Source organism: Nannospalax galili, unplaced genomic scaffold (genome assembly GCF_000622305.1).
Source record: "Nannospalax galili isolate Female #2095 unplaced genomic scaffold, S.galili_v1.0 scaffold441, whole genome shotgun sequence".
NCBI classification, from domain to species: domain Eukaryota; kingdom Metazoa; phylum Chordata; class Mammalia; order Rodentia; family Spalacidae; genus Nannospalax; species Nannospalax galili.
This window is the reverse complement of record NW_008348089.1, coordinates 2,568,511-2,592,734: the sequence shown is the minus strand read 5'-3', so window position 1 is coordinate 2,592,734 and position 24,224 is coordinate 2,568,511. Positions and strand designations below refer to the sequence as shown.

The window sequence follows — 24,224 nt, the reverse complement described above, 5'->3', positions numbered from 1 at the left end:
TGGAAAATTCAGGCGAGTTTGTTTCTTATGATCTTTCTGAAGATGTGTGTTTTAAAGTAAACTGAGACCATGGGTAGCGTCTGTAAGGGCAGAGTCTCAGCAGGGGACTCTAAAGAAGAGAGAAATGAGATGGGGCTAAGTCACAGGGGTGTTAAGCAGAGAGACGCCTAAATAAAAATTAAAAAAATTTCCAGGCGTGGTGGCTCATGCCTTTAATCCAACACTTGGGAGGCAGATCTCCGAGTTCAAGGACAGCCTGGTCTACATAGTGAGTGCCAGGCCAGCTGGGGCTACAGGGAGACCCTGTCTCAAACAACAACCACAAAACCCCCCAAAATTATTAGACTCTTCATTCAGTGCAAAATTCTTCCCTATTATTATGTGTCATGTATAAAACAGCAGTTAAAAATTCATCCATTCTGCTCATTAAAGCAAGTTAAAACATCATTTGGAGACTATTTTATTCCATTGAGAAGAACCTAGTAAGTAGAAAAATCTTAGAATTCTATGATAGGAAGTCAGAGTTCATTATAGCAAGAAATATTCCTTTTACTTTTGACTTTGAAGTATTTACTTACTGTTCATTTTAAAATTTCATTTTCTTGTGTTTTAAACTGTTTAATTTCAGGGCCTTGGCAAAACCATTCAAGCCATTGCATTCCTGGCGTATCTCTATCAGGAGGGTAATAAAGGGCCTCATCTGATTGTTGTTCCAGCCTCAACCATAGGTTTGTAATGCCGGGGATAACTAGTTTTCTATTTCATAGTGCTTTATATTAGTAGAAACCTCTGTGTGTGTGTGTGTGTGTGTGTGTGTGTGTGTATGTGTGTCTTTCTGTCTGTGTATATCTGTGTGTGTATGTTGATAAATACCAACTTTTATGGCCCCTAGATTCTCCTTTTTGTAAATGTACATATGTGTGTTTGATTGTATTGCTGTTCTTTTTCAAGAGCCAGATACGGTCATTTAGTTTTGTTCATAATGCTTTTAAATTATTTTTTAGAGTAAGTGGTGCTGGGTGTGGTGGCACACATCTGTAATCCTAGTACTTGGGAGATAGAGGCAGGAGGTTCAGAAGCTCAAAGTCATCTTCAGATATGTAGTGAGTTTGAGGTCAGGCTGGGCTACATGGGACTCTGTCAGACAAACAAGACAAAGAAACAAAAGAGTAAGATATAATTTTCTGAGATGTTGGTAAAGAGGAGCTCTCTGTAGCTTGCCCATTGGTGATTACCTTGAACTTCTGGCCTCAGGTGATCTTCTGACTCAGCTTCCTGAAAGCTGGCATTACCACTCTACTGAGCATTATAAGCGTGTTGAATCTGGAAGTATGTATTTTAATTTCTGCTTAAATAATTTTTCTGTTCTTTATGATTAACTTAATGTAAAAGTTAATATGGAAGGATTTTTGTGCATATGAATATAGAATAAAGATCATCTCTAAGTTGGAATAATGACTTATTACAGGTTATCTTTTGCCCTTTGCCCTTCATTTTGTTTTATTTTTCTTGAGATAGGGGCTTACTATGGTAGTCTTGGTCACTAGCAGTGTAGACCAGGCTGGCTTTGAACTCACAGAAATCTGATCCGTCCGCTTGTCATCGTTGTGTGTCATCTCCCCCCCTCCCCCCCAGGAATAAAGGTGTGTGCCACCATACCTGGGCCTTGCCCTTCATTTTGATGCTACTTCAGACCTCTCATTTAGATCATAATGAGTAATATTTGATGTCTGTTTTATAAGCAAAATTGTTATGATTTATATTTTGTAAAAGTGTAGCTTTCAAACTTTTTGACTACAATAACAGATTTAAATAATTTCTTTTGTATCATAGATAACTGGTTAAGAGAAGTTAACCTGTGGTGCCCTACTTTAAATGTGCTCTGTTACTATGGTAAGTCATTATGTTTTACATTTTGGAATTTCTTCAAACTCAATGTATATAATAAATAGAATCAAAATATTTCATTTTAAAATTTTAGGTTCTCAGGAAGAACGTAAACAAATTAGATTCAACATTCATAGTAAATATGAAGATTACAATGTAATTGTCACAACGTAAGTATTAAGAAAAACTTGGGTGACGTGGGAGAGTTTGTATAATACGCAAATGAAAAAAATATTTTGTAGTAAGATATATAGGAGAGTTTGCTGGGAACCATGTAGCAGAAGCAGTAAAGTGAATGGAGATGAAGGCATATCTTCATTTGTTGGGGTAGGTCAGTTTATGAGTTTTGCTAGTTCACTCTTAATGGTGTGAAAGTTTTTGTTCACTTAATTGAAAGCAGTGCAGGACTCTTTCAAATAAGCTTAGGGTAAAATTTGAGATACCCCAGCACTATGATTTATACTTTTTACTTGCAAATAAATACTGATAAGTACAGTGAAATCTCATGTTCTTGATGAGAAATTTGAGTTTGGGCAGAATAAGGATGACAAAGGTAACTATTCTTGTTTTGTTTTGGAGACAGGACAAAGTCTTATTTACTTCAGGCTGGTCTCCAGTTCATGTAGCTGCACATATCCTTAAATTCAGTTTTTTTGTTTTTTTTAAACAGAATTATTTATTTTTATGTGTGCAAGTGTTACTTTTGCATGTATGTAAGTGCACCTGTGCTGTGCAGTGCCTGTGGGAGCCAGAAAAGAGTGTTGAATCCTCTGGAACTGGTGTTAAGGAGAGTTGTTAGGAGGGTAGTTATCTGCCATGTGGGTGCTGAGAATTGATCCCTGGTCTTGGGCAAGAGCAGCCACTGCTGTTAACTGCTTAGCTGTCTCTTCAACCCCCTATCCTTAAATTCTTGATCCTCTTACCCCACCTCTAAGTGCTGGGATCACAGGCTTGCACCATGCCCAGCTTGACAAATATATCTGAATAGCTACTAACTACTTGGTTGGAACTATTACTATCTGATGGAAAGCTTAATGCATTTATTTTATAGGTCATTTATTTTGTTTTTTGTCTATGTTTGGTTATTCTTTTGACAGGGTCTCCCTAGTCCCAGCCCACCTGGAAGTCACTATGTAGACTAGGCTGGCCTCAGTCTTCTTTTAATCCACCTGCCTCTGTCTCCCAAGGGCTGGGATTAAAGGCACACAACCACCATGCCTGGCTATATAGCTTATTTAAAGCTCAGTTTAACTGTTGGTTATTTCTTTCTTTTTTTTTTTTTTTTATTGTGTTTTTGAGACAGGGTCTCCCCATAAGCCCCAGCTGGCCTGGAACTCACTATGTAGATCAGGCTGGCCTTGAACTCACAGAAATATGCCCACCTCTACTTTTTAAGTGCTGGGATTAAAGTTGTGCTCCACCACACCTGGCTCTGTTGGGTATTTCTTATTACTGCCTTCTGTGGAATTTATCCAAATTTTTATTTTTTTCTTTCTTGTGTTTATTTTTTAGGTTTACTTATTTTATGTGTACATGTGTGCCTGAAATGTGTGTATGTGCACCACGTGTGTGCAGTTGTCCATGGAGGCCATAAAACAGCATCAAATCTCCTGGAACTGGAGTTACAGGCTGCTGGGAGTTGCCTAATATGGGTGCTGGGAATTGAACTCAGGTTCTCTATAAGAGGAACGAGTGCTCTTAATTAGTGAGCCATCTCTCCAGGCTCCTACCACCTTAAGAATTATTTATCTTTTTTTTTAATGAAGCAGATCTCATATGTGGTCTTGAAGTCTTGGGTTTTAGCTGTAATTCTTTGACCCACTCTACTGGCTTATCTTTGTATAATTTTTTGCTTTATAAAATAGAAAAACATAGGGTGCAAAGCATAAAGCAATACCAGATTATACTTGAATCTGCTGCTTCTCAAGTGTATTGAAGTTGTCTTAATACTGTAACATTTAAATTTTAGTTATGTACTGTAGCTTTCATAATTGGATTACATGAACATAACAGTTATTTGATATAAATACATCAGTATTTTGAGTACTTGATGTATTTAGTGTGTCAAAAGAAAAATAATTTATAGGACAGTGAGATGACTCAATGGGCCTTAGTTGCTATGATTAACAACTGGAATTTGATCCCTAGGACTGGCATTGTAAGGAACAATCTCTTGCAAGATGTCTTCTGACTCCTACACACATGTCACAGGCATGTGCATACACACATACAAAATACATATATATATACATAAATTAATTTAAATTTTTTATTTTATGTGTATGAATGTTTTGCCTGCATGTATGTAAGTGCACCCATGTCCTGCAATGTCCATGGAGGCCAGAAGAGGGTGTGGGATCCCTAGGACCTAGAGTTATAGTTGTTAACCACCATGGATGCTGGGAACTGAATTTCAGTCCTCTGCAAGAACAGCCAGTGCTCTCAACCACTGAATCATTTTTCCAACCCTTCTAAAAAAAATTTTTTTTTAAATTTTAAAGAACTTTGTATCCCAATAGGCTCCTAAAAAATATCTAAATACTTTATTTTCTTTTGTGGCAGGGATAATTGTGCAATCAGCAGTTCTGATGACCGTAGTCTCTTTCGGCGGCTGAAACTAAATTATGCAATTTTTGATGAGGGCCACATGCTGAAGAATATGGGCTCTATCCGCTATCAGCACCTTATGACAATTAATGTAAGAAAGCGTTTTATAAGTGGTTCAGAGTTGTGATAAAATATTAAGGTCATATGCCAGGCATCATGGCACACGCCTTTAATCCCAGCGCTTGGGAGGCAGAGGCAGGTGGATCTCTTTGAGTTCAAGGCCAGCCTGGTCTACATAGTGAGTTCCAGGACAGCTGGGGCTACAGGGAGACCCTGTCTCCAAAAAAAAATTAATGTCATATAATTCAATATATATAATATTTTGTATCGGAGTCAGCATGCTTATTCTTTAAAGGTATTGCTTTGTGTTTTCAGTGGCCTCTGTCACGTATTTCTCATTCTTTTCAGTAATTTTTAAAAATATGAAAAATATTCTCAGCTCAAAACATGAGCCTCAATTTTCATATGATAAAGTAAATATCAAAAATACTTTATCTTGAGCTGGGCGTGGTGGCATATGCCTTTAATCCCAGCACTTGGGAGTCAGGTGCAGGTGGATCTCTGTGAGTTCAAGGCCAGCCTGGTCTACATGCATTCCAGGCCAGCTGGGACTACAGGGAGACCCTGTCTCAAAAAGAACAAAAAAACTTTATCTTTTATCACTTCATCAAGTTATGTAGTATACAGTTACTACTTAACAGAATGTGGCCAGCAGTTTCACATTCTGTATAAAATACAATAGATGATAGTAACAGACATCCAGTACCTAAACTCTTCTTTTATTACAGAAAGTAAAATTGTTGAGGGTGGTTATAATTTCCCTCCTCTCTTTCCTTTTACTCTTTACTAGGCAAGGTAGACAAGGAGGATGTGGTTCTTAAAAAAAAAGCTAATCTAAGTTTTGTCTTCACTCATAGGCAAATAACCGTTTACTGCTCACAGGCACACCTGTGCAGAATAATCTCTTAGAACTCATGTCATTATTGAATTTTGTCATGCCACATATGTTCAGTAGCAGCACGAGTGAAATTCGAAGAATGTTCTCCTCTAAGACGGTAAGGATGTATGCATATTTCCCCCAAATGTGTTCCATTTTATTTCAACTATTTGCACTTTTGTTGTTTTCATAGTGCTGTATGAAAGAAGTTGAAGCTGTTGATACTCTTATATATGAGCAAATCAACAGTCAGCCAAGAGGAAAATAATTAACAACTTCTATAATCAATTCCTAGAAGTTTTGAATTTTTAGTATTCTAACTATCTGAGTAAAACAACACTTTAAATTCGCAGAAAGCTAAAAGATATAATATCTTGGGGTGTGTGTGTATATATTATGTATATATGTTTATTTTATGTATCCTTTTTAATTCTGTATCCTTTAGTGTAGTCCTTTAATTCTGTATCCTTTAGCTGAGTAAGCTTCCACTAATTTTAATATCATACAAGCAACTAAAAACAGAAAACTAGTATCTAGTGGCTAAACTAGAAAAATTCTTATGTTGGAGTAGGTGACTGACTTTTCCAAAGCTAGATCTAGGGTCTTAGAATTTTAGAATTTACAGGTACGTAGCAGGTAAGTAACTCCTACCAGTACATTCACTATTTTGGGAAGCCAGAGGCTTCTAGGGGTGAGGTTGGAAGATCCTCTCAGAAGACTGGTATTAATACAGTGATGTCATGATATCTTAGCTCTGTGATTTTACCATGTACAGTCTGATGAGAAAAGTAGTGTCTTGCAGACAATACAAGCGTTTAAAGATGCCCTTTTTTGTGTGTGTGTGTTCCAAGCTCCAACTTTCTTTTCCGTGGCTCTTCTTGCTCTTTGTCTGCTGTAGAGTGTAGAGAGTTGACTAGACCCAAGGGTTCTAGTTCTCTGCTTTGAACTCAGTGACCTTGGATGAGCTCAGTAACTTTGGGCAAGCAGCTTCATTCTTAGGTCACTTGTCTGAAACTTTGAGAGGACACCCACTCCTGAGCTTTTTAAGATGACCTTCGCCTTTGTCTTTTATATTCTTCTCTGTACATGATGTGTGTGTGTCTGTGTGTGTGTGTAAGTGCTCTCACCTGTGCATGTGGGTGAGGCCAGAGACTGACTTTGGGTATCTTCTTATGCTTTCCACCTTATTGTTTTATTATTTGACACTTTCATAACATTCATAGTATCTTCTGGTCACACTCATCTGGCTACCCTCTCTCTTCCTTTTCCCACCCATCCCTACCAGTCCCCTCTTCCCACCAGTCCCCATCCCACTTCCATGTCTATTTGTTTTATTTTTATGTTGTGGCCCATTGGACTTAACCAACCCTGCTCCAATGGGCATGAGTATGGAGCCATCCATTGGAGCATGGTAAACTCATCAGTGGCTATACCAGTGAAAACAATGTGGAGCCATCCACTGGAGCATGGTAAACTCATCAGTGGCTATACCAGTGAAAACAATGTGGAGCCATCCACTGGAGCATGGTAAACTCATCAGTGGCTATACCAGTGAAAACAATGTGGAGCCATCCACTGGAGCATGGTAAACTCATCAGTGGCTATACCAGTGAAAACAATGATTTTCTATTCCTAGAAAGCCCTGATTGCCAGTAGCTCCCTGGTCCAGGACTGAATGTTTAGAGTCTCAGTCTGTGCGAACCTTATGCAGATGATCACAGCTGCTCTCGAGTTTATGATTACCATGTTCATGTAAGGCCCGTAAGACAGCATTTCCCAGCCCTCTTCCTGCTCATCTGACTTTTAGCATTCTTTCTGCTCCCTCTTCTAGAAGGTTCCCGAGTCTTGGCCACATCTGTGAACTAACCACCATTTGGTGCCAGGATCCCTATAAACTTGTATTTTTGTAAAAATCTGTCTCTTCTCTGGACCACCAGTCTAAGCACCCACCACCACTTGGTGCATGTCCACCTTTATTTTTTGAGACAAGACTCTCAGCTGAACCTGGAGCTCATCATTTAGGCTAGACCTAAGATTTGTGTGTGTGTGTGTGTGTGTGTGTGTGTGTGTGTTTGGTCTTTTTGAGACAGGGTCTCCCTGTATACCCAGCTATCCTGGAACTCACTATGTAGACTAGGCTGGCCTCGAACTCACAGAGATCCACCTGCCTCTGCCTCCCAAGTACTGGGATTAAAGGCGTGTACCACCATGCCTGGCTAGACCTAAGATTTTTATGGGTGTTTTTTCTTTGATAGTCTTCTAATTGCATTTCTGCTACCTTTTTGATGTTTACTGGTGAATTTCTCCTCCTTGATGTACAATTTTAGAAATAGACTACTCTTTTAGCCCTAGTTTACAGGTTTAAAGGACCCTTTGACTTCTTAGAATGAAGTTTTACTCTGTAATTCTTCAAAACCATCAGTTTTGGCTAGATACTGTCTCCTACTTTTAATACTTGTGATTTTATTTTTTTTAATATTATTTTTATTTCAGTGTATGAGTGTATTGCCTGCATGTGTCTAAGTGCACTTATGTTGTGCAGTGCCCATGAGGTCAGAAGGTGTTGGATTCCCCTGGAACTGTTGTTAGAGATGGTTGTTAGCTGCTGTATAGATGTTGGGAATTGAACCTGGGTCCTCTGCAAGAACAGCCAGTGCTCTTAACACTGAGCCATTTCTTCAGTCCCAACCAATCCTTGTGATTTTTATCAAGATGTGTTAGCTTTTGGGGTGAACATTTTCATAAAGACAAAGAAGTTTTCTTTCTTTCCCCCTTTTTTCCCTTTCTCTTTAAACATATACAGATTTTTATTTCATGTGAGTCAGTAATGACTGAATTGGAATTTTAAATCTAGGTACCATCTAATCCTATTCAGATTTGTTACTTCAGTAAAATACATGATTACATACTATGAAACCTCAAAGTATATATGGATCTTCCAGCTAGCATACAGCTCAGTGCAAAAGTGACTTTCTGGCTACTAGTATAACTCAAGTGTAGACATTTGTCTTGCATACCCAAGCCTATGAATTTGACCTGTACCCACTGCCTATTGGGAAAAGTCTAAACAGTCAAGTGTGAATTTTCATTTTGGTGATTTTTAGGGTCTGTAGAAAAAATTTCATATTGTAATGTGGAATTGGTGTGATCATTTAAAATTTCTAAAATGCTGTGGTTTTACTTTGTATAGAAGCCCGCAGATGAGCAGAGTATTTATGAAAAGGAGAGAATAGCCCATGCAAAACAGATCATTAAGCCATTTATTCTCAGAAGAGTGAAAGAGGAGGTAATTCTTTGTCTGGATGTTTTTGGTTACAATTTGTAAGAATTCTGTTTCCCTTTTTATTGGAAAAATCACCTTGTATCACTTTTTTTCTAGGTTCTCAAGCAACTACCTGCCAAGAAGGATCAAATTGAGCTTTGTGCAATGTCAGAGAAGCAGGAGCAACTCTACTTGGGCCTTTTCAACAGATTGAAAAAGTCTATCAATAACCTGGGTATAATGACTTTGACAGTTTATGGAAAAGAAATCTTGTACTAGGCCTGCATTTTGTTTAGTTTTATGATAAATAGACTTTATTCATTTTTAAAAAGTAGAATATTTTAAAAACTTTGGAAATTGAGATATAGTTTAGTAAATAGCTATTACTTTGAATTTTTTAAAAATTAGTATATTCTTTGGATCACAGAAAAAAATACAGAAATGTGCAATGTCATGATGCAGTTGAGAAAAATGGCCAATCATCCTTTATTACACCGCCAGTATTATACACCTGAAAAACTGAAGGAGATGTCTCAGCTTATGCTAAAGGTAAGGGTTTATGGTTAAGAGAGTGGTTAGGCTGAAAGTCAGACTGCTGAACTTGTCAGGCATATTGCTCTTTTAGGCCTCTCACATGCTAACAAAGCATAAAGCGTTCTGTCATTAGCACTAAGCACTAGTCTGAAAACCATTTTCAAGACAAAGATAATCTGGGGGACAAAAGAGCAAGGTGGACTGGTAATCTAGATGTGGAATCAGCAAACCAGGGTGATAACTGTTTTTTATTGAACAAACATGCCCTTTTGTGTTGTCCTTGACTGGTAGGGGCAGAGCTGAACCACACAGCACAGGGCATGCTGCCTACCAAGCCTGAAATATTTACCATTTACCATAGCTGGTCACTGGCACTTTATAAGGAGACTTTACGAATTCTTGAACTAGACTTCCATAAGTCACTTTAAAAATTAAAACCTAAAAGGTCCCTCAGATTTTGTGCCTCGATTAATGACACAATTTTCATATTTATTTTCTTTATTTTCTCTTCATTATTTTAGTCTTTATTTTTGCCTCATTCTTCCTTAATACCTTATTTTGTCCATGTACAGATTTGTGTGTTGAATACAACCAGTTGCCTTTTAGTTTATTTTAAGCATATGAGAAAGTAAAAATTTATATGAAGAAACCCTCTGCCTGTGTTACTTTTGCTCATTTTCTAGTTAGTACTCATATTTATACCACTCTTGTTTCATTTATACCCACTAGATGTTTGTGAGGATTATTTTGAGTGAAATTCCAAAGAGTGGGATATTGCTTTACATAGTAAGAGTAAAGGGTCTATTTATATATTAGTAATGGCTATCTTGATAAGAAATGTTAGAATAGAATTAAAAGAAAATTACTGCATCTGTATTTCATATGCTATCTCTAGAACAGTAAACATCTCTCCTTTGTGACATTTGAAATTAATACTAATTTCTTACACCAAATCTGTTCTAAAATAGTCTATGATTTAGGTATTTTTTCGAATGTGAAAATTTTTATTAAATAATTCTGATCTATTATAGATTATTTCATTTTGAAGTGTTATGTTTTGTTGTGTTTCATTTTAAAAAGGAACCTACACATTGTGAGGCTAACCCTGACCTGATCTTTGAAGACATGGAAGTTATGACAGACTTTGAACTACATGTACTTTGTAAACAATATCGACACATTAACAATTACCAGTTAGACATGGATTTGATTTTAGATTCTGGGAAATTCCGAGCCTTAGGATGCATCTTGTCTGAGTTGAAACAGAAGGTATTAAACAGAATGACACTCCCTTTGTATCTTCCAGTCAGTTGAACTTATGAGACAGAAGGCATTAAACAGAATGACTCTCCTTTTATATCTTCCAGTTAGTTGGACTTCCTAAAGTACTTTTCTCCGATTTCACTTTCTCGAAGCCTCGTCTGTCTACATTCTATTAGAACCTAGTGTTTTGAACATTTTCTTCACATATTTGATCATGTATTTTCCTGGTTATTCTGTATAGAACTTCAGAGAGAACAATAAAAATTAGATTAGGCTACATTTCTATTAATTTTTTAAAAGTCTTAATTACCATTATTTCAAAGATGACTACTTGTCAGATTCTTCAAAGGATATTGCCATCTATGTGAAATAGCTTAAATTTGCAGGATTAACATCTAAATAGTAATTATGCTGGGCATGGTGGCACATGTGTTTAATCCCAGCATTTGGGAGGCAGAGGCAGGCTAACCTCTATGAAACCAGGCCATCCTGGTCTATATAGCCCGTTCCAGGCCAGCTGGGGCTACTGGGAGACCCTGTCTCAAACAAAAAGCCAAAACAAATAGTGATTATATATCAGGTTACATTGAATGATCTTCTGTTATGAAAACAAAGAAATAGTTAGCTATCCTTAAATTCAAAATTGAGAGTTACATTTTTCTACTGAAGTTTTAATTCATCATAGAGAAATTTATTGTAGGTATCATTCTTGAGTGTTACTTAAAAAACATTTTTTTTGATCACTAGATAGTTTTATCATAGGGAATTTTCTGCAAAGTTGCCTCAGTGCTCTTTGTAGCACTCTAATGTTTTAACCCTCAAGGCTTGGGTGTGTAATGATTTGACTTTCCTCTCTCTAATCCATGCATGTATTTTCACAGGGCCATAGAGTTGTATTATTTAGCCAGTTTACCATGATGCTGGATATTTTAGAGGTTCTCTTAAAACATCATCAGCATAGGTACCTCCGATTAGATGGAAAGACTCAAATTTCTGAAAGGTTGGTATTCTTTCACTTTAGTTTCAGAATATCATTCTTTTTTTTTTTTTTATTTGCTAGCATTTTAAATATCTGAAGCATTTGATAGAAATTTGTTACTTTGAGTCTCAGGCTTTGTTATTTCAAATTATTACTTTAAAATGAGGGATATTTTCTTCCAGAATTACATATAAATATATTTTGGAAAACTGTGGGAATTGTATGCTTTCTGTAATTTCCTCCTTTGTTTTATTTTATGTTGTTTTTGTGGTGTTAGAGATCAAACCCAGAGCCTTTCACATGTTAAGCAAGTACCGTAACACTGAGCTATGTCCCCAGCCTTGAATTTTCCCTGCTAAAAAGTTTATCCAAGGTTTAAAGCACCTGCTTTTAATTAAAATTGTTTTAAGTCAGATAGTTCATATTTTAAGGCTAACTAAACTTTTAGAAAAAAATTCTTTTTTGGTGAGAGTATCTCAAGTTTGAAGCCACACTACAGTATTTAGTGAGTACACCCTCTTGGGGATTGGGGAGAGGAAGGAAACAAACCAAACAGTTCTTCCAGGCTTTAAAGAAATAAAAAGGTAAAATAGAATAATTTTCTTAGTCTGTTGAAATTGAAATTGATATGTAATTTTGTGTCTTGATTTATCAGTTAGAATGACCCCCCCCCCCCGCCATGTTAGTGTAAGGGCAAAAATAATGCCCAAAGCATACATGGGTATCATTTGATCTCGAAGTTCTTCGTTCATCTTGAGTATTGATTATACCACTTCTAGTTGTCAGACTTCTGGGAAGTTCATAAAGATCAGATAGGTAACATCTAGATCAAAGGACAAACTAGTAGTTTACAAATTAATCAAATCTGAGTGGTTGAATTAAAGTAACAGTTAATTAAAAGAGCATTAGTATGAAATAGTTGGTAAGTTGAGAGGGTCCATCAGTGACAGCTATGAGGCACAAAGCTAATGAGAAGCGTGTATGGACAGTGTTTGAACTTGCTTTCCATGTGGTATGATGCAGTTCTAATATTTAGTAAAATTGAACCTATTTGTCTTATAGGATCCATCTAATTGATGAGTTTAATACCGATATGGATATCTTTGTATTTCTCTTGTCAACCAAAGCTGGTGGATTAGGAATAAATCTGACTTCAGCAAATGTTGTTATACTTCATGATATTGATTGCAATCCTTACAATGACAAACAAGCAGAAGACAGATGCCATAGAGTGGGCCAGACTAAGTATGTGTTTTCAGTTGAAATTTTATTTTTCATCAAATGTAAGTTTAATTAGTACAGAATATTAGAATAAGTGTGTTGTCTTAGTTTTCATCAAAATATAGTTGCTGCTGTATTTTTTTAACCAGCATGTATTAATGAGATCCACAATGTAACTTACTATGTACTTTGTTGTTTTTTTTTAAGTAATTAAGATAACCTCTTCATGCCAAAAGTTCTACAGTTTATGAAGATGTAGTATTATCATTAGTATAGCCCCTGTGAAAAAGATTAGCTGGGTGTGGTGGCTCTTGTAATCCTGGCGCTTGGGAGACTAAGGCAGGATTGCCACAAGGTGCAAGTTAGTTTGATCCTACAGAGTAAGTTCAAGGTCAGGCTAGCCTCCAAACAAATAAGAAGGTAGTATATACAAGGTAGTCATGCTAGCCCAGGAAGTGCTCTATCATGGAGCTCAATCTCCAGCCTATTGTAATTTTGTCAGTAATTTCCAAGGTATATACATTTCTGTTCTCTTGGATCTATAGGAAAGGATGTATCTGCTAGATGTTTGAATACTTTTAAAATGCCAGTCTCAGTGGTTTGAGGAAAAAAAAATTGCAGGGGGGGTCATAATTTTCAAATTCATTTTTGCGGGGGGGGGGCGGTTCTTTCTGAGACAGGATCTCCTTGTAGCCCCAGCTCACCTGGAACTTGCTGTGTAGACCAGGCTGACCTCAATCTTGCCAAGATCCACCAGCCTCTGCCTTCTGAGTGCTGGGTCATGCCATTGTGTCTGGTATTTTCAAATTATTCTTATAGGATTGTTAGATACATGTATCTAAATAACTTTAGTAATCCATGGGCATATCATGCATCTTTTTTTTTTTTTTTTTAGAGAAGTACTAGTTATTAAATTAATAAGCCAAGGAACAATTGAAGAATCCATGCTAAAAATTAACCAACAGAAGTTGAAATTAGAACAAGACATGACCACAGTAGATGAAGGTAAGCTATTTGTAAACATAGTGTTAGTTTTTAGTAAAACATAAGGGAATAAGAAATATTACCTGAGATCTTAACCCCTGTGTATAGTTGGGGGACAAAATAGAAGGAATTGTGCAAATTTGCATCAAGTGCAATAGTTAACCAACGTCTGCTCTGCCAGAACTGGTATGAAAGTTGATTTTGAAACTTCTGTCTCTTCCATCTCTTATTTCTGATATCATAGTATCTCAAATAAAATTAATCTTGGCTCTACAGTTTTCATTCAGTCTTTTGATTTCCTTACTACATGAGTACTACTGTGAGCTCAAGGTTTGAAATATTGCATGGCATAGCTTTGAAAAAGTTTTCATTTATTTTTATTTTATGTGTATGAGAGTATGGCCTGCATGTGTGTAAGTGCATCTGTGTCGTGCAGTGCCCGTAAGGTCAGAAGAAGGTGTTGGATCCCCTGGAACTGAAGCTAGCTGCCATGTGGGTGCTGCAATCTGAACTCTGGTCCTCTGCAAGAGCAGCCAGTGCTCTTAACTGCTGAGCCGTCTCTTCAGCCCCAACATATCTTATAACATCATTATATTTAAGAGCCCTAACATTTACATAATTTTATTTTGACTAGTAAATACTTATTGAAATAGAATGCAATAAGATGTACTTCTAAAGAATTTTAATGCGAAACCGTAAATAAATATCCTGGTTTGGATTTTTTTTTTTTGTCTTTTTGAGACAGGGTCTCCCTGTAGCCCCAGCTGGCCTGGAACTCACTTGTAGACCAGGCTGGCCTTAAGATCCACTTGCCTCTGCCTCCCGAGTGCTGATATTAAAGGCTGCACCTCCACGCCTGCCTTATAAGTAATATTAAATAATAATAAATAATAAAGGAGCTATTGCTCCTTTCTATTCCACTGTTAAAAAAATATAATTTAAAGTTTTACATTAAATGTTTTCTTTATATGTATAATTTTGAAAGAGTAGTATATTCTCATAACTTAAAACTCAAGAGCTAATAAATGCACAAACAGGATCTATGACCTCATTTCCCATGAAAGTAATTCATGTCGGCCTAAGTATGTGACCAACTACTTAATGCATATAGCATGGAAAATTATATATGCATATATACTATTCTCCCTTTTTGCACAAGTAAACTTGCACTCTTACTTGCATCTTATTTTTCTTACTAATTTTAAATTTAATTGGAAATGTAAGCAGTTTTCATCATTCTGATAAAGATATTCCTGATATTGATAATAGTTCATTTAAACTTCCTTTGAACATTTACTGTCCCAGTGTTTTATTAGACTCTCTACTATCGAGATTATTACATTTTAACCTGTCTTCAGAGATGCAAGAAATATCTATGATCAGATGGATACTTACTCTTATTGTATCACAGTTGTTTCTAGGTGCTCTGGGAGCTTAGGGTGGTGAACATTAGAGAGAGCTTGAGTTATAAATCAGCTGAGTTCTACCTAAGGGTGAGGACTGTTAAGATGAGACAGACTCCAGCAGCTACTAGGCTTTGTATGGACTGGCTGCTGACTTCAGCAAATACACCCATGAGCTTATATGTAAGGTGGATTTTATTTGAACCATGTTTTCCTGATTGTTTTGTTAGGGTAGTTTTTATAATTGAGTATAGCAATTAAAATCTCTTCCAGTAATGTCAAAAAATTTCAGATACATGGATGTTATCCCATCAGTGTTTCTAAATAAGGCCATAGTAGTTACTTTACAGGGATTCAGCAGATTGTCAGATACCTCACTGTCTTTGGCATAGTTTTGCCAGCAGACTTGTTCACTTCCCTGGAGGGATATTCATTCCCTAGTTTCTTGAGGTGAGGAGAGGCATTCCCAGAGCTGAGAGTGAGTGTGGGAGTTAGACTGTTTTCTTAGTCAGTTTTCCTGTTGTCAGTACCACCTCATTGTTCTCCACCAACCCAAATCTAGAGACTAGACCCTAGGTTTTGTGTAGCTAGGGTAAATGACAGGCTCTGTTGGGCAAGCTTTAGGTGTCTTGCCCTTCAGCCAGTTCTTAGAATCATAAATTTCCAGTTACTCCTATAGCCTGAGCTTGGGAGCAGGGATTCCAGTATACAGTGGCTTTCCATTTCCTGTAGGTGTTTAGGTGTTTGATTTTGTCTATTAAAAGGATTTTCTGGTTTCATCATCTGTCTTTTCTCTCTCTTCTCTTACTCTCCTTGGCACCTTCTCACTCTCCTATATCTTGTTTTATTTTGCTTCATCCTTTCCCCCAACACACAAAATTTTTTTCTGGTATTATAATTTCACACAATCACAAAGACATTGTGTATGTTTAATTACTTTGAATCATAATTCTTGCAAATTTTTGTATTTCTGTAAATGCAATTAGTCTAAGAGTTTGCCTGCTTTCTTTTCAAGTATATGTTAAGACAGCAACTTACTTTAGCCATTTTCCTAGGCCATTAGCCTTATAAAAATTAGAAAGACTGACACTACCCCATACCTTCCCACTCTTCCCTTCTGCCTTCTTCCTTTGTTTTGTGAAAGCTGTTTACATATTTTCCCCAGTGAATGTTTTACTTTTGCCAAATAAAACTAAGGATACAGTGTTATCCTTTATTCTCTTAGCTATAATAATTTTATCTGTAGCTATTCCTGGTTTTATTTTTAAAAAATTGACACTGAACCAAGAGTACATGTATACTCCCTTCTTTCTGTCTTGCACACAACAGTGCTTTTACTCCATGAATAAAAGGCACATTTGCAGTTGAGAGTATGTGCTTTATTGACAATCTGTATAAGTCCTGGAATATTGGGGCAGGTTAAAGACTGCAATTGCTTGCCATATGATCTTATGGTCTCTGTCTTTTGAGCCTGTCTTATCCTCAGGATCAGCAGCATCAGCACTTGATCTTGCCAGTTTTAAATGCAAATGCCTAAGTCCTGTATTAGACTTGCTACTTAAACCCTGGGGACAGTACTCAGCAGTCTTTCTTCTTTTTAAAATATTTATATTTTTATTTTATGTGTATGTATGTATTGCTACATATCTAAAAGTGCACCTGTGTCATGCAGTGCCCATGGAGGACTGAGGAGGGCGTCAGATCTCCTGGAACTGGAGTTACTGACAGTTGTTAGCCTCCATGTGGGTGCTGGGATATGTACCCAGGTCTTCTGCAAGAACAGCCAGTGCTCTTAACCACTGAGCTATCTTTCTAGCCCCAGTGCTCAGCAGTCTTAACAAGCCTTCCAGTTGATTTGCTATATGCTAACTAGAGAACTTTATGATAAAGAAATCTAAGATTTTTTTAAAGTAATCAATTGAGTAGACTTTAAGTTTTTGGGGGGGTTCTTCTTGAGGCAGGGTCTTCCTGTAGCCCTAGCTGGCCTAGAACTCACTATGTAGACCAGGCATGCCTCAAACTCACAGAAATTTGCCTGCCTCTGCTTCCCAAGTGCTGGGATTAAATGCATGCACCACCATGCCTGGCTTAAAAATGTCTATAGAAATTTTTGTATAAAAAATATTGAATAGAAGCTCACTGACAGTTGTTAATGTTTGCAGTGTTAATCCTCCTCCTCCTTCAGTGCCATTGTAAAGTCAGTTAAAAGCATGGCAGTTCATCTTCACCTAGATTCGTTCATATTGCTAAAATACCATTTTCCATGTAAGACGAAAAACAGTAACTCTCAGATGTGTTCACATATTTTCCTACTCACAGTTCTCCCAGTTATCTTTTTAATATCTTTTCATAGGTAATTTAAAAATAATTTTTAGTTGAATTTTTACAAAATTTATGCAATGTATTTTGGATCATACTTAGACCACTCCCCTTTCTGCACCCTCCCACTTGGTACTTCCCACCTGATTTCATGTATTCTGTTTCTTTTTTTTTAAAGGTCTATTCATGTCTCCAAATGCCCTAGTATTGCTTATCCCCTGGAGCCTGGTTAGCCTGCCCAGTGTCACAGTCTTAAAGAAAAGTGACTCTCTCCCAGCAGATAACCATTTGCTAGTAGTTTATCAGCTAGAGTTGGGGTTTCTTGCCCACTTCCACTTGTCTGGGCTTTTGTCTGGCTTGAGCTTACGTGAGTCTTACGGTGCTGTTACCATTGCTGTGAGTAACTACCCAGCTGTCTGAAAACTCACTACCTCTTTCTTACGGTCATCCACTGCCTCTGACTTAAAATTTATCTGCCCACTCTTCCACAGTGATCCCTGAGCCTTGGGAGGCCAAAGTTTGATATTGATCCTATTCAAGGATAAGCATTCTGCAGTCTCTTATTCTCTGCATGTTGGCCAGTGTGAGTTTCTGTGTAAATCACCGTCTCCTATATGAGGAAGCTTCTCTGGTGAGAGTTGAGAGATGCATTAACCTATGGGTATAAATGGAGCCATACCTGACCCTGATATCAGGCCTAGAAACCTGTAGCAAGACATATCATAGGCCTTAGGGAAGAACCAACTACTATTATGCTAAATGGATATAGTATGAAATTGATCCCTAATGACTTATTGCTGTAGATAATTTTTTGAAACTAGGATCCTGTCAAGGCTTACACTTTATTTAGCATCTGTATTAGCTTTAAACTGAAAAGTCCCTTTAGTCTTCCTTCTTCCTTGCTTTCTGTACTTTTCCCTAGTGTGGTGTCAGTTTATTTAGGTCAAGTGGCAGCTTGGTGTCATAGGCTGTTTTCAGATGTGAATAAGCAAAGGTATCTTTGAATTCCTGAGAGTTCGTGCAGTATTTTGTGTTCCTATGTTTAGGTGTCTTTTACCAAAAAAAGAAGAGTAGAAAAAAATACTCTGGTAGCCTTCTATTGTATGTGAGATGTATATTTGTGAGGGAAGTGGCTAATTGTGCTGCATTTGAGCTTTGTAACCCAAAAACTCATTGTAGTGCACAGTCGTATAACAGATCAGAAATTGTATGAGTTGAGAGCCATCAGAAAATTAGTAAATCAATTTCTAAAATCTTAATTGAATTTAGAATGTCTGGATCCTAGCTGGTATGGTAGATCACACCTACAATTGAGCACTCTGGAAGCCAAGATAGAATTGCCAGAAACTCAAGGCTAGCCTGGGCTACATAGTGAGACCCTGTCTCAAAAAATGAAAAGAAAAAGCTGAATTCTGTGTGCTCCTGAGATAGGGCATTTTTGTGCCTTTGATAGTCTGAGTAATTCCTGTGTCTAGACTTAGGTCCCATTTAATTAAAAACTGAGGTAAACATGTAATTTATTTTAATCCTCACCTGGTGTACTGTTGATGCTTGTAGAGCAGGTATAAGTCACATACTGTTATAACTGCATGGTCACACAGCTATTGTCCTCATGGTGCTTTTTATACCTTTTTCGTGTGTGTGTGTGTGTGTGTGTGTGTGTGTGTGTGTGTGTGTGTTTGAGAGAGAGGAGGGGGGTGCCTTACTATGCAGCTCCAAGTAATCTGGAACTCAACTAAGTAGACCATCCCAGGCTGGCCTATGACATCTGTCTGCCTTTGCTCCTGCCTTTGCTTCTAGAATGCTGTGATTAAAGGGCTGCATTACTACCCCTGGCCCTTTCATTTCTTTTTTTTTTTTTTTTTTTTTTTTTTAAAGAAAACCATTGTTTCATAAATAAGAGAACAAATAAATTCTTGTTTGGGTTGGTATTTAAGGGCTTTGTTGTTTTTTCCCTACTCAGTTTGTTATATAGTGTTTTTCTTCTATTAGCAAATATGAGAAGGAAATACTAATGTGTTGTAATGAGTGGGATACAGACCAAACTATTTTCTTTTTTTTTTCTTTTTTTTCCTTTTGGTCTTTATTTTGAGACAGGGTCTCCCTGTAGCCCCAGCTGTCCTGGAACTCATTATGTAGATCAGGCTGGCCTTGAACTCACAGAGATCCGCCTGCCTCTGCCTCCCAAGTGCTGGGATTAAAGGCATGCACCACCATGCCCGGCCAAACTATATTCTTGTATCTGTATACATGTATGCCTGTATCAGATTATAAGTATAACCATAGATTATCATGTTGACAGTATGTACACAGGAAATAGCCCTAATTTATGCATGGGTTAAGGGAGGTTGTTGTCTCCTGTCCATCTGACAGACATCGTCATCTATCTGTCTTCCCCCCCTCCCAAAATGTGTAACCCTGGCTGGCCTAAAACTCATACAAATCTGTCTGCCTCTGCCTTTTCCTCAGGGAGAGTTTTTAATGAGTTGACACTGAAACAAACTGGAAATTGGATATAGGTAGGAATTCACCAAAGAAAGCAAAAGTTGAGAGAAAATATATCTTACTAATTCAGCTGTTTATATATTACTTCTAACATCACTTTCTGGCCTGCAGGTGATGAAGGAAGTATGCCTGCAGATATAGCCACGTTACTAAAAACATCAATGGGCCTGTGAGAGGAGAACTTGGAGTTCCTGACTCATGAGGAAGTATCAACTTGGTGCACTCAAAGACAGTCACATTATGATGACCATGGGGTTTATGAGCATTTGTAACTTTTTATAATTTCCCTGTTGCATTTCTCATAATATGGACAACTTTTTTGCCACTAACTGGATTCTCCAGATGCTCACATCCTGAAGATGTTGAATAATCATTTTACAAAGCAGTTTTCTGAATGGGGATTAGTTGGTGATTGTTTGTAACAAATATGCTAATGCTTTAGAAATGTCAGTATTTTTGTAATTATTTCTACCTCCAAATATATATATATATATTGTCTTTCACTGGATAATGTGTGTAGATTTTTACATGTGCCTTATTTGACAATGCTTATATCTTGTTTTTGCTTGTCTCATTTGAAGTTTTTATTATGTTAGTGTAAAGAATGCAGCAGTATAGGTTATATAGCCTTTATTTTATTGCTATTTGAAGCAGATGTTCACCAATGTCAGTAAGAACTCAGCTTGAATCTAAAGGTGGCATTCCATCTACTAACATCCCCAGGTCCTCTTCCTACTTCTGTTAAAACAAATTTGTTTGGCTAGGCACTAAGTTGTTTTCCAGTGAATAGTAACTAAAGAAGCCCTTCTCCTGCTCCATGGCTTAATTCCTTCTTTCCTTTCCTAACTGCACTGACTGTGCGTATTGAGTCTGCCTATTATTGTGCATGTTTCATTGATTTCCCTTTCCTGGCTCTTGCTTCTCTTGGAACTGTTACCCAGTCACTTCTGCTCCAGTTCTTTCTCTCCAGTGCATTTCTTGCTGCCATATCTCCACAGATCAGCAAAATGTTGGTGACATTTTTCTTTTCTGGCAGAACAGATTAAAGCTACTTCATTTCAAAGCAGACGGATGTGACTTTATACTAAAGCAGCATTAGGTACTGCATGGAAATAGTCATTAACTTTAAACTCTTATCAAAATATAATCTACCTGTTCCCAGGATTTCCAGTACGGGACCGCCTGAAGAGAAAGCCATTGTTCAATTCCAGTTCAGAGTGGGTGACAAAGTAAGATTTAGAAGTAAAGTTGTCTATTTGATATTTCACTCTTTATTAAATCTTTGTTTAAATTTTTGCCTGTCAGTCTATATTGCTGTTTTCATCATACACCAGATTCTTTGTATAACTTGTGAGTTTTATGTGTTTTGTTTTTATTATGTAAATACCATTATAAATAAACTTATTTATAAATGAGAGATTTGTTAATTATTGGAGGTCATACTTTTCAAGACATTCTAATTGCTAAGATGCTAGGTAAATCTTGATTTTTCTAGAAGGTGGATATGATGTTACAGTGATTTTCTCTTTTTAGATACTAGATAATGACTCTGGAAACTCTTGACTCAGTAGACTTAATCTTGAAGGTATATTGAATATACTGAATATATCTCAGCACTACAGGGCTAACAGGAATCTGCAAGTGTGAATGCTACCTCCTGACCACAGTACCCAGATCACTTAGTGAAATTGTTGGCAGTCTTAACCTTTTAAACTCAAAATAAATTTCTCTTAACTTTTCTGTATTGATGAGTCTTCTACAGTAGGCTCTTTTCTTTTGTTGTAGTTGTTATATCCGTATTTCCTCTAATGAAATGTAGTTAGAGTCTCCTATGATACTCTATTATTATTATTACTATGTCTCGGGTTTAATAAAAATATTTGTCATCACTAAGTTGTATTTCACACCCTTTGTGATAGTTTCTCTCTTTCCTCTTTCCCATAAAAGTACACAATATTGAGCAGAAACAAGATCATCTTATGTTTCTAATACTGCTTGTAAATAAATTAGAATCTAAATCCAGTGTGGTGGCAGAGGCCCTTAATCCTAGCACTTGGGAAATGGGCAGATCTCTGGGAGATTGAGGCCAGCCTGGTCTCCATGATGAGTTCCAAGGCCAGCGGCGGCTACAGAGAAACCTTACCTCAAAAACCACACCCATACAACAACAACAACAACAAAAATAAATTGGGGTTTGTTACTTAGGATGAATCTTCATTTGTCCCTTCATTGAGCTGATGTAATTAAACATCACAAGCCATTGTTAGAAAAGATCACAAGAAGCCACAGTTGTTAATATGATGAGCAAATGAAATCACTTTTTTTTTAAGTACAAGTCACATGTGGATAAGAAATCTGTCTTGTGTATGTTAACATAGACTAGCAACTTTTATTAATAGGTATTCATATAGAAAGTGAGTTCCGTTGCTCTTCAGTTAATGTTCCTGATAATGAAGGTGGAAGTCTGTCAGATTGGGCTTCTATTTGAGCAGCACATATTATTGATTCCGTTAACATTTCTTACAATCTATTATTTTTCAGTTATAATACCCAATCTGATTTCCTGTCAAATTTCTGTCAAATGTATTCTCATCTGACCCTTCATTGGGATAGAATATGTTGCTTTTCATGTAAAAAGACAATCTAAATGTCCTGGGGTGATTGGGGTTTCCTTTTGTGAATTCTTAGTCAAATTTGAGTGAAAACAGAGTAGGCAAGCTATAAATCTTAGCATTGGCTGGGGAAAGGAGGGTGAAGAAGAGAGAGACGGCAAGGCCATGCCTTTTTGAAGTAGAGTCCAAGAAAGCTTCCAGGTTCAGGAGTGGATACATGGCATGGCAGGAGGAGGGTGGGGTGGGTACTTCTGAACAAGAGTGAGAAAGCCCAAGGCCTCAGGGAAAGGTTGCTTGGGCATTTGGCCAGTATTTGAAAGAGAGAAAGAAAAGGAAAAGTTATGGTTTAGAGTTAGGATTCAGAGAAGTAGACAATTGGTGCAGTCCTGCATGGTGGAAGCTCTGTAACGAGCTGCCCTGAGGGAGTGGTTTCTGAGAAAAATAAGCACTTTATCTCATTAAGGGAAGGATTATTCTCCCACCTCCTCAGCAAGTCTGCTGCTGAACCAGCTTTCCTAGTCTCTTAGCCAGGTGATTCACAAGTTCAGATATATTAACTTTCCTAAAAAATTATTTTATGTGTATAATGTATTACTTGTATGTTTGTAGTACAGTGCCCATGGAGGTCAGAAGAGGGCATCTGATCCCCTCAAACTGGAATTACTTAGAAAATATATATATAGCCGGGCATGGTGGCACACGCCTTTAGCCCAGCACTGGGGAGTGGCACACGGATCTCTCAGTTCAAGGCCAGCCTGGTCTCTATAGTGAATACAGGCCAGCTGTGACTACAGGGAGACCCTGTCTCAAAAAGACCATGTATATATACATACACACACACACATTTATGGGGGTTTTTTTGATTAAGGGAGGAAACTGTATGTTTCATTGGAGCAGATTAGAATGTCATCTCCACAGGGAAATAGGAGGTGGAGTCTAAAGGTGACCATAAGGGAGGGGCCCCACCCTTAATGGCTTCCTAACTTAAAATTATGATGTTAAATGTTAACCTATAGAAACTGCTGTTGGTTGCATTTTATGCCTGAATTTTATTTTGAATTTCCTAAAGTTCTGTTTTCATTAAGGCTAGTGAAAATGTAAGTGGAAGAAAATGCCCATGCTTAAAAGTTACTTTCTTCAGTAAATAAAGGATTGTTGATTGTTTAAAAGATCCTGTAGATCACTTTAGTTGCATAATGTTGGTCTATAGAATGAGATTGTCCTAATAGGCAGTAATGACAAATTTCATTCAAAAAGTAAAGATCCTTTGGAGTACATGTCATGTTTATATGAAACATAACTTCCAAAGTTTTTAGCATTTTTTTCTTTTTTTCTAATTCAGAATACCTTGTTGAGAGGCAAAGAGATGTTATAGTAGCAAGAAAGGCCCCTTCTTGGTCAAGAGAATAAATTTTCTGGCCTGATTGGAGACCTAACTTTCCAGTATTTTCTGGTCATGAACTGCCTCTAGAAAGGCTGGTTCACCTTAAATCATGCTAAAGTGAAACACCTAGTGTGTTAGTGGATGCTGAACGTTTCCTACCAAGAATCCCTGCCCCCTAGTGCAGTGCTTGTAGCCCTGAATTCTTCAGAAAGTGTAGCGCCTCCTTTTTCCACTCTTTCTTTTTCTTTCTTTCTTTTTTTTTTTTTTTTTTTTGTTTTTTTTAAATAGCATTTCAAGCATGCCAAGAAAGCAGTCTACTACTGAGCT

The 24,224-nt window shown here is 37.2% G+C and overlaps 1 protein-coding gene and 1 pseudogene across 2 annotated transcripts in view; both read left to right on the top strand.

The window, feature by feature from the left end:
• The window catches only part of Smarcad1 (SWI/SNF-related, matrix-associated actin-dependent regulator of chromatin, subfamily a, containing DEAD/H box 1), a 95,869-nt gene extending 74,076 nt beyond the window's left edge, over nt 1–21,793 (top strand). For both annotated transcript variants that reach the window (XM_008844621.2, XM_017801012.2), the window contains exons 12-24: nt 629–728; nt 1,834–1,893; nt 1,982–2,057; nt 4,450–4,585; nt 5,412–5,549; nt 8,622–8,717; nt 8,811–8,928; nt 9,121–9,242; nt 10,308–10,496; nt 11,372–11,490; nt 12,532–12,714; nt 13,586–13,695; nt 20,013–21,793. In XM_008844621.2, coding sequence (XP_008842843.1) covers nt 629–728; nt 1,834–1,893; nt 1,982–2,057; nt 4,450–4,585; nt 5,412–5,549; nt 8,622–8,717; nt 8,811–8,928; nt 9,121–9,242; nt 10,308–10,496; nt 11,372–11,490; nt 12,532–12,714; nt 13,586–13,695; nt 20,013–20,074 — 1,509 coding nt within the window. In that variant the 3' untranslated portion in view covers nt 20,075–21,793. The remainder of the gene's footprint in view (nt 1–628; nt 729–1,833; nt 1,894–1,981; nt 2,058–4,449; nt 4,586–5,411; nt 5,550–8,621; nt 8,718–8,810; nt 8,929–9,120; nt 9,243–10,307; nt 10,497–11,371; nt 11,491–12,531; nt 12,715–13,585; nt 13,696–20,012) is intronic.
• Nucleotides 21,370–24,224, top strand: part of LOC103743401 — a 3,622-nt pseudogene continuing 767 nt past the window's right edge.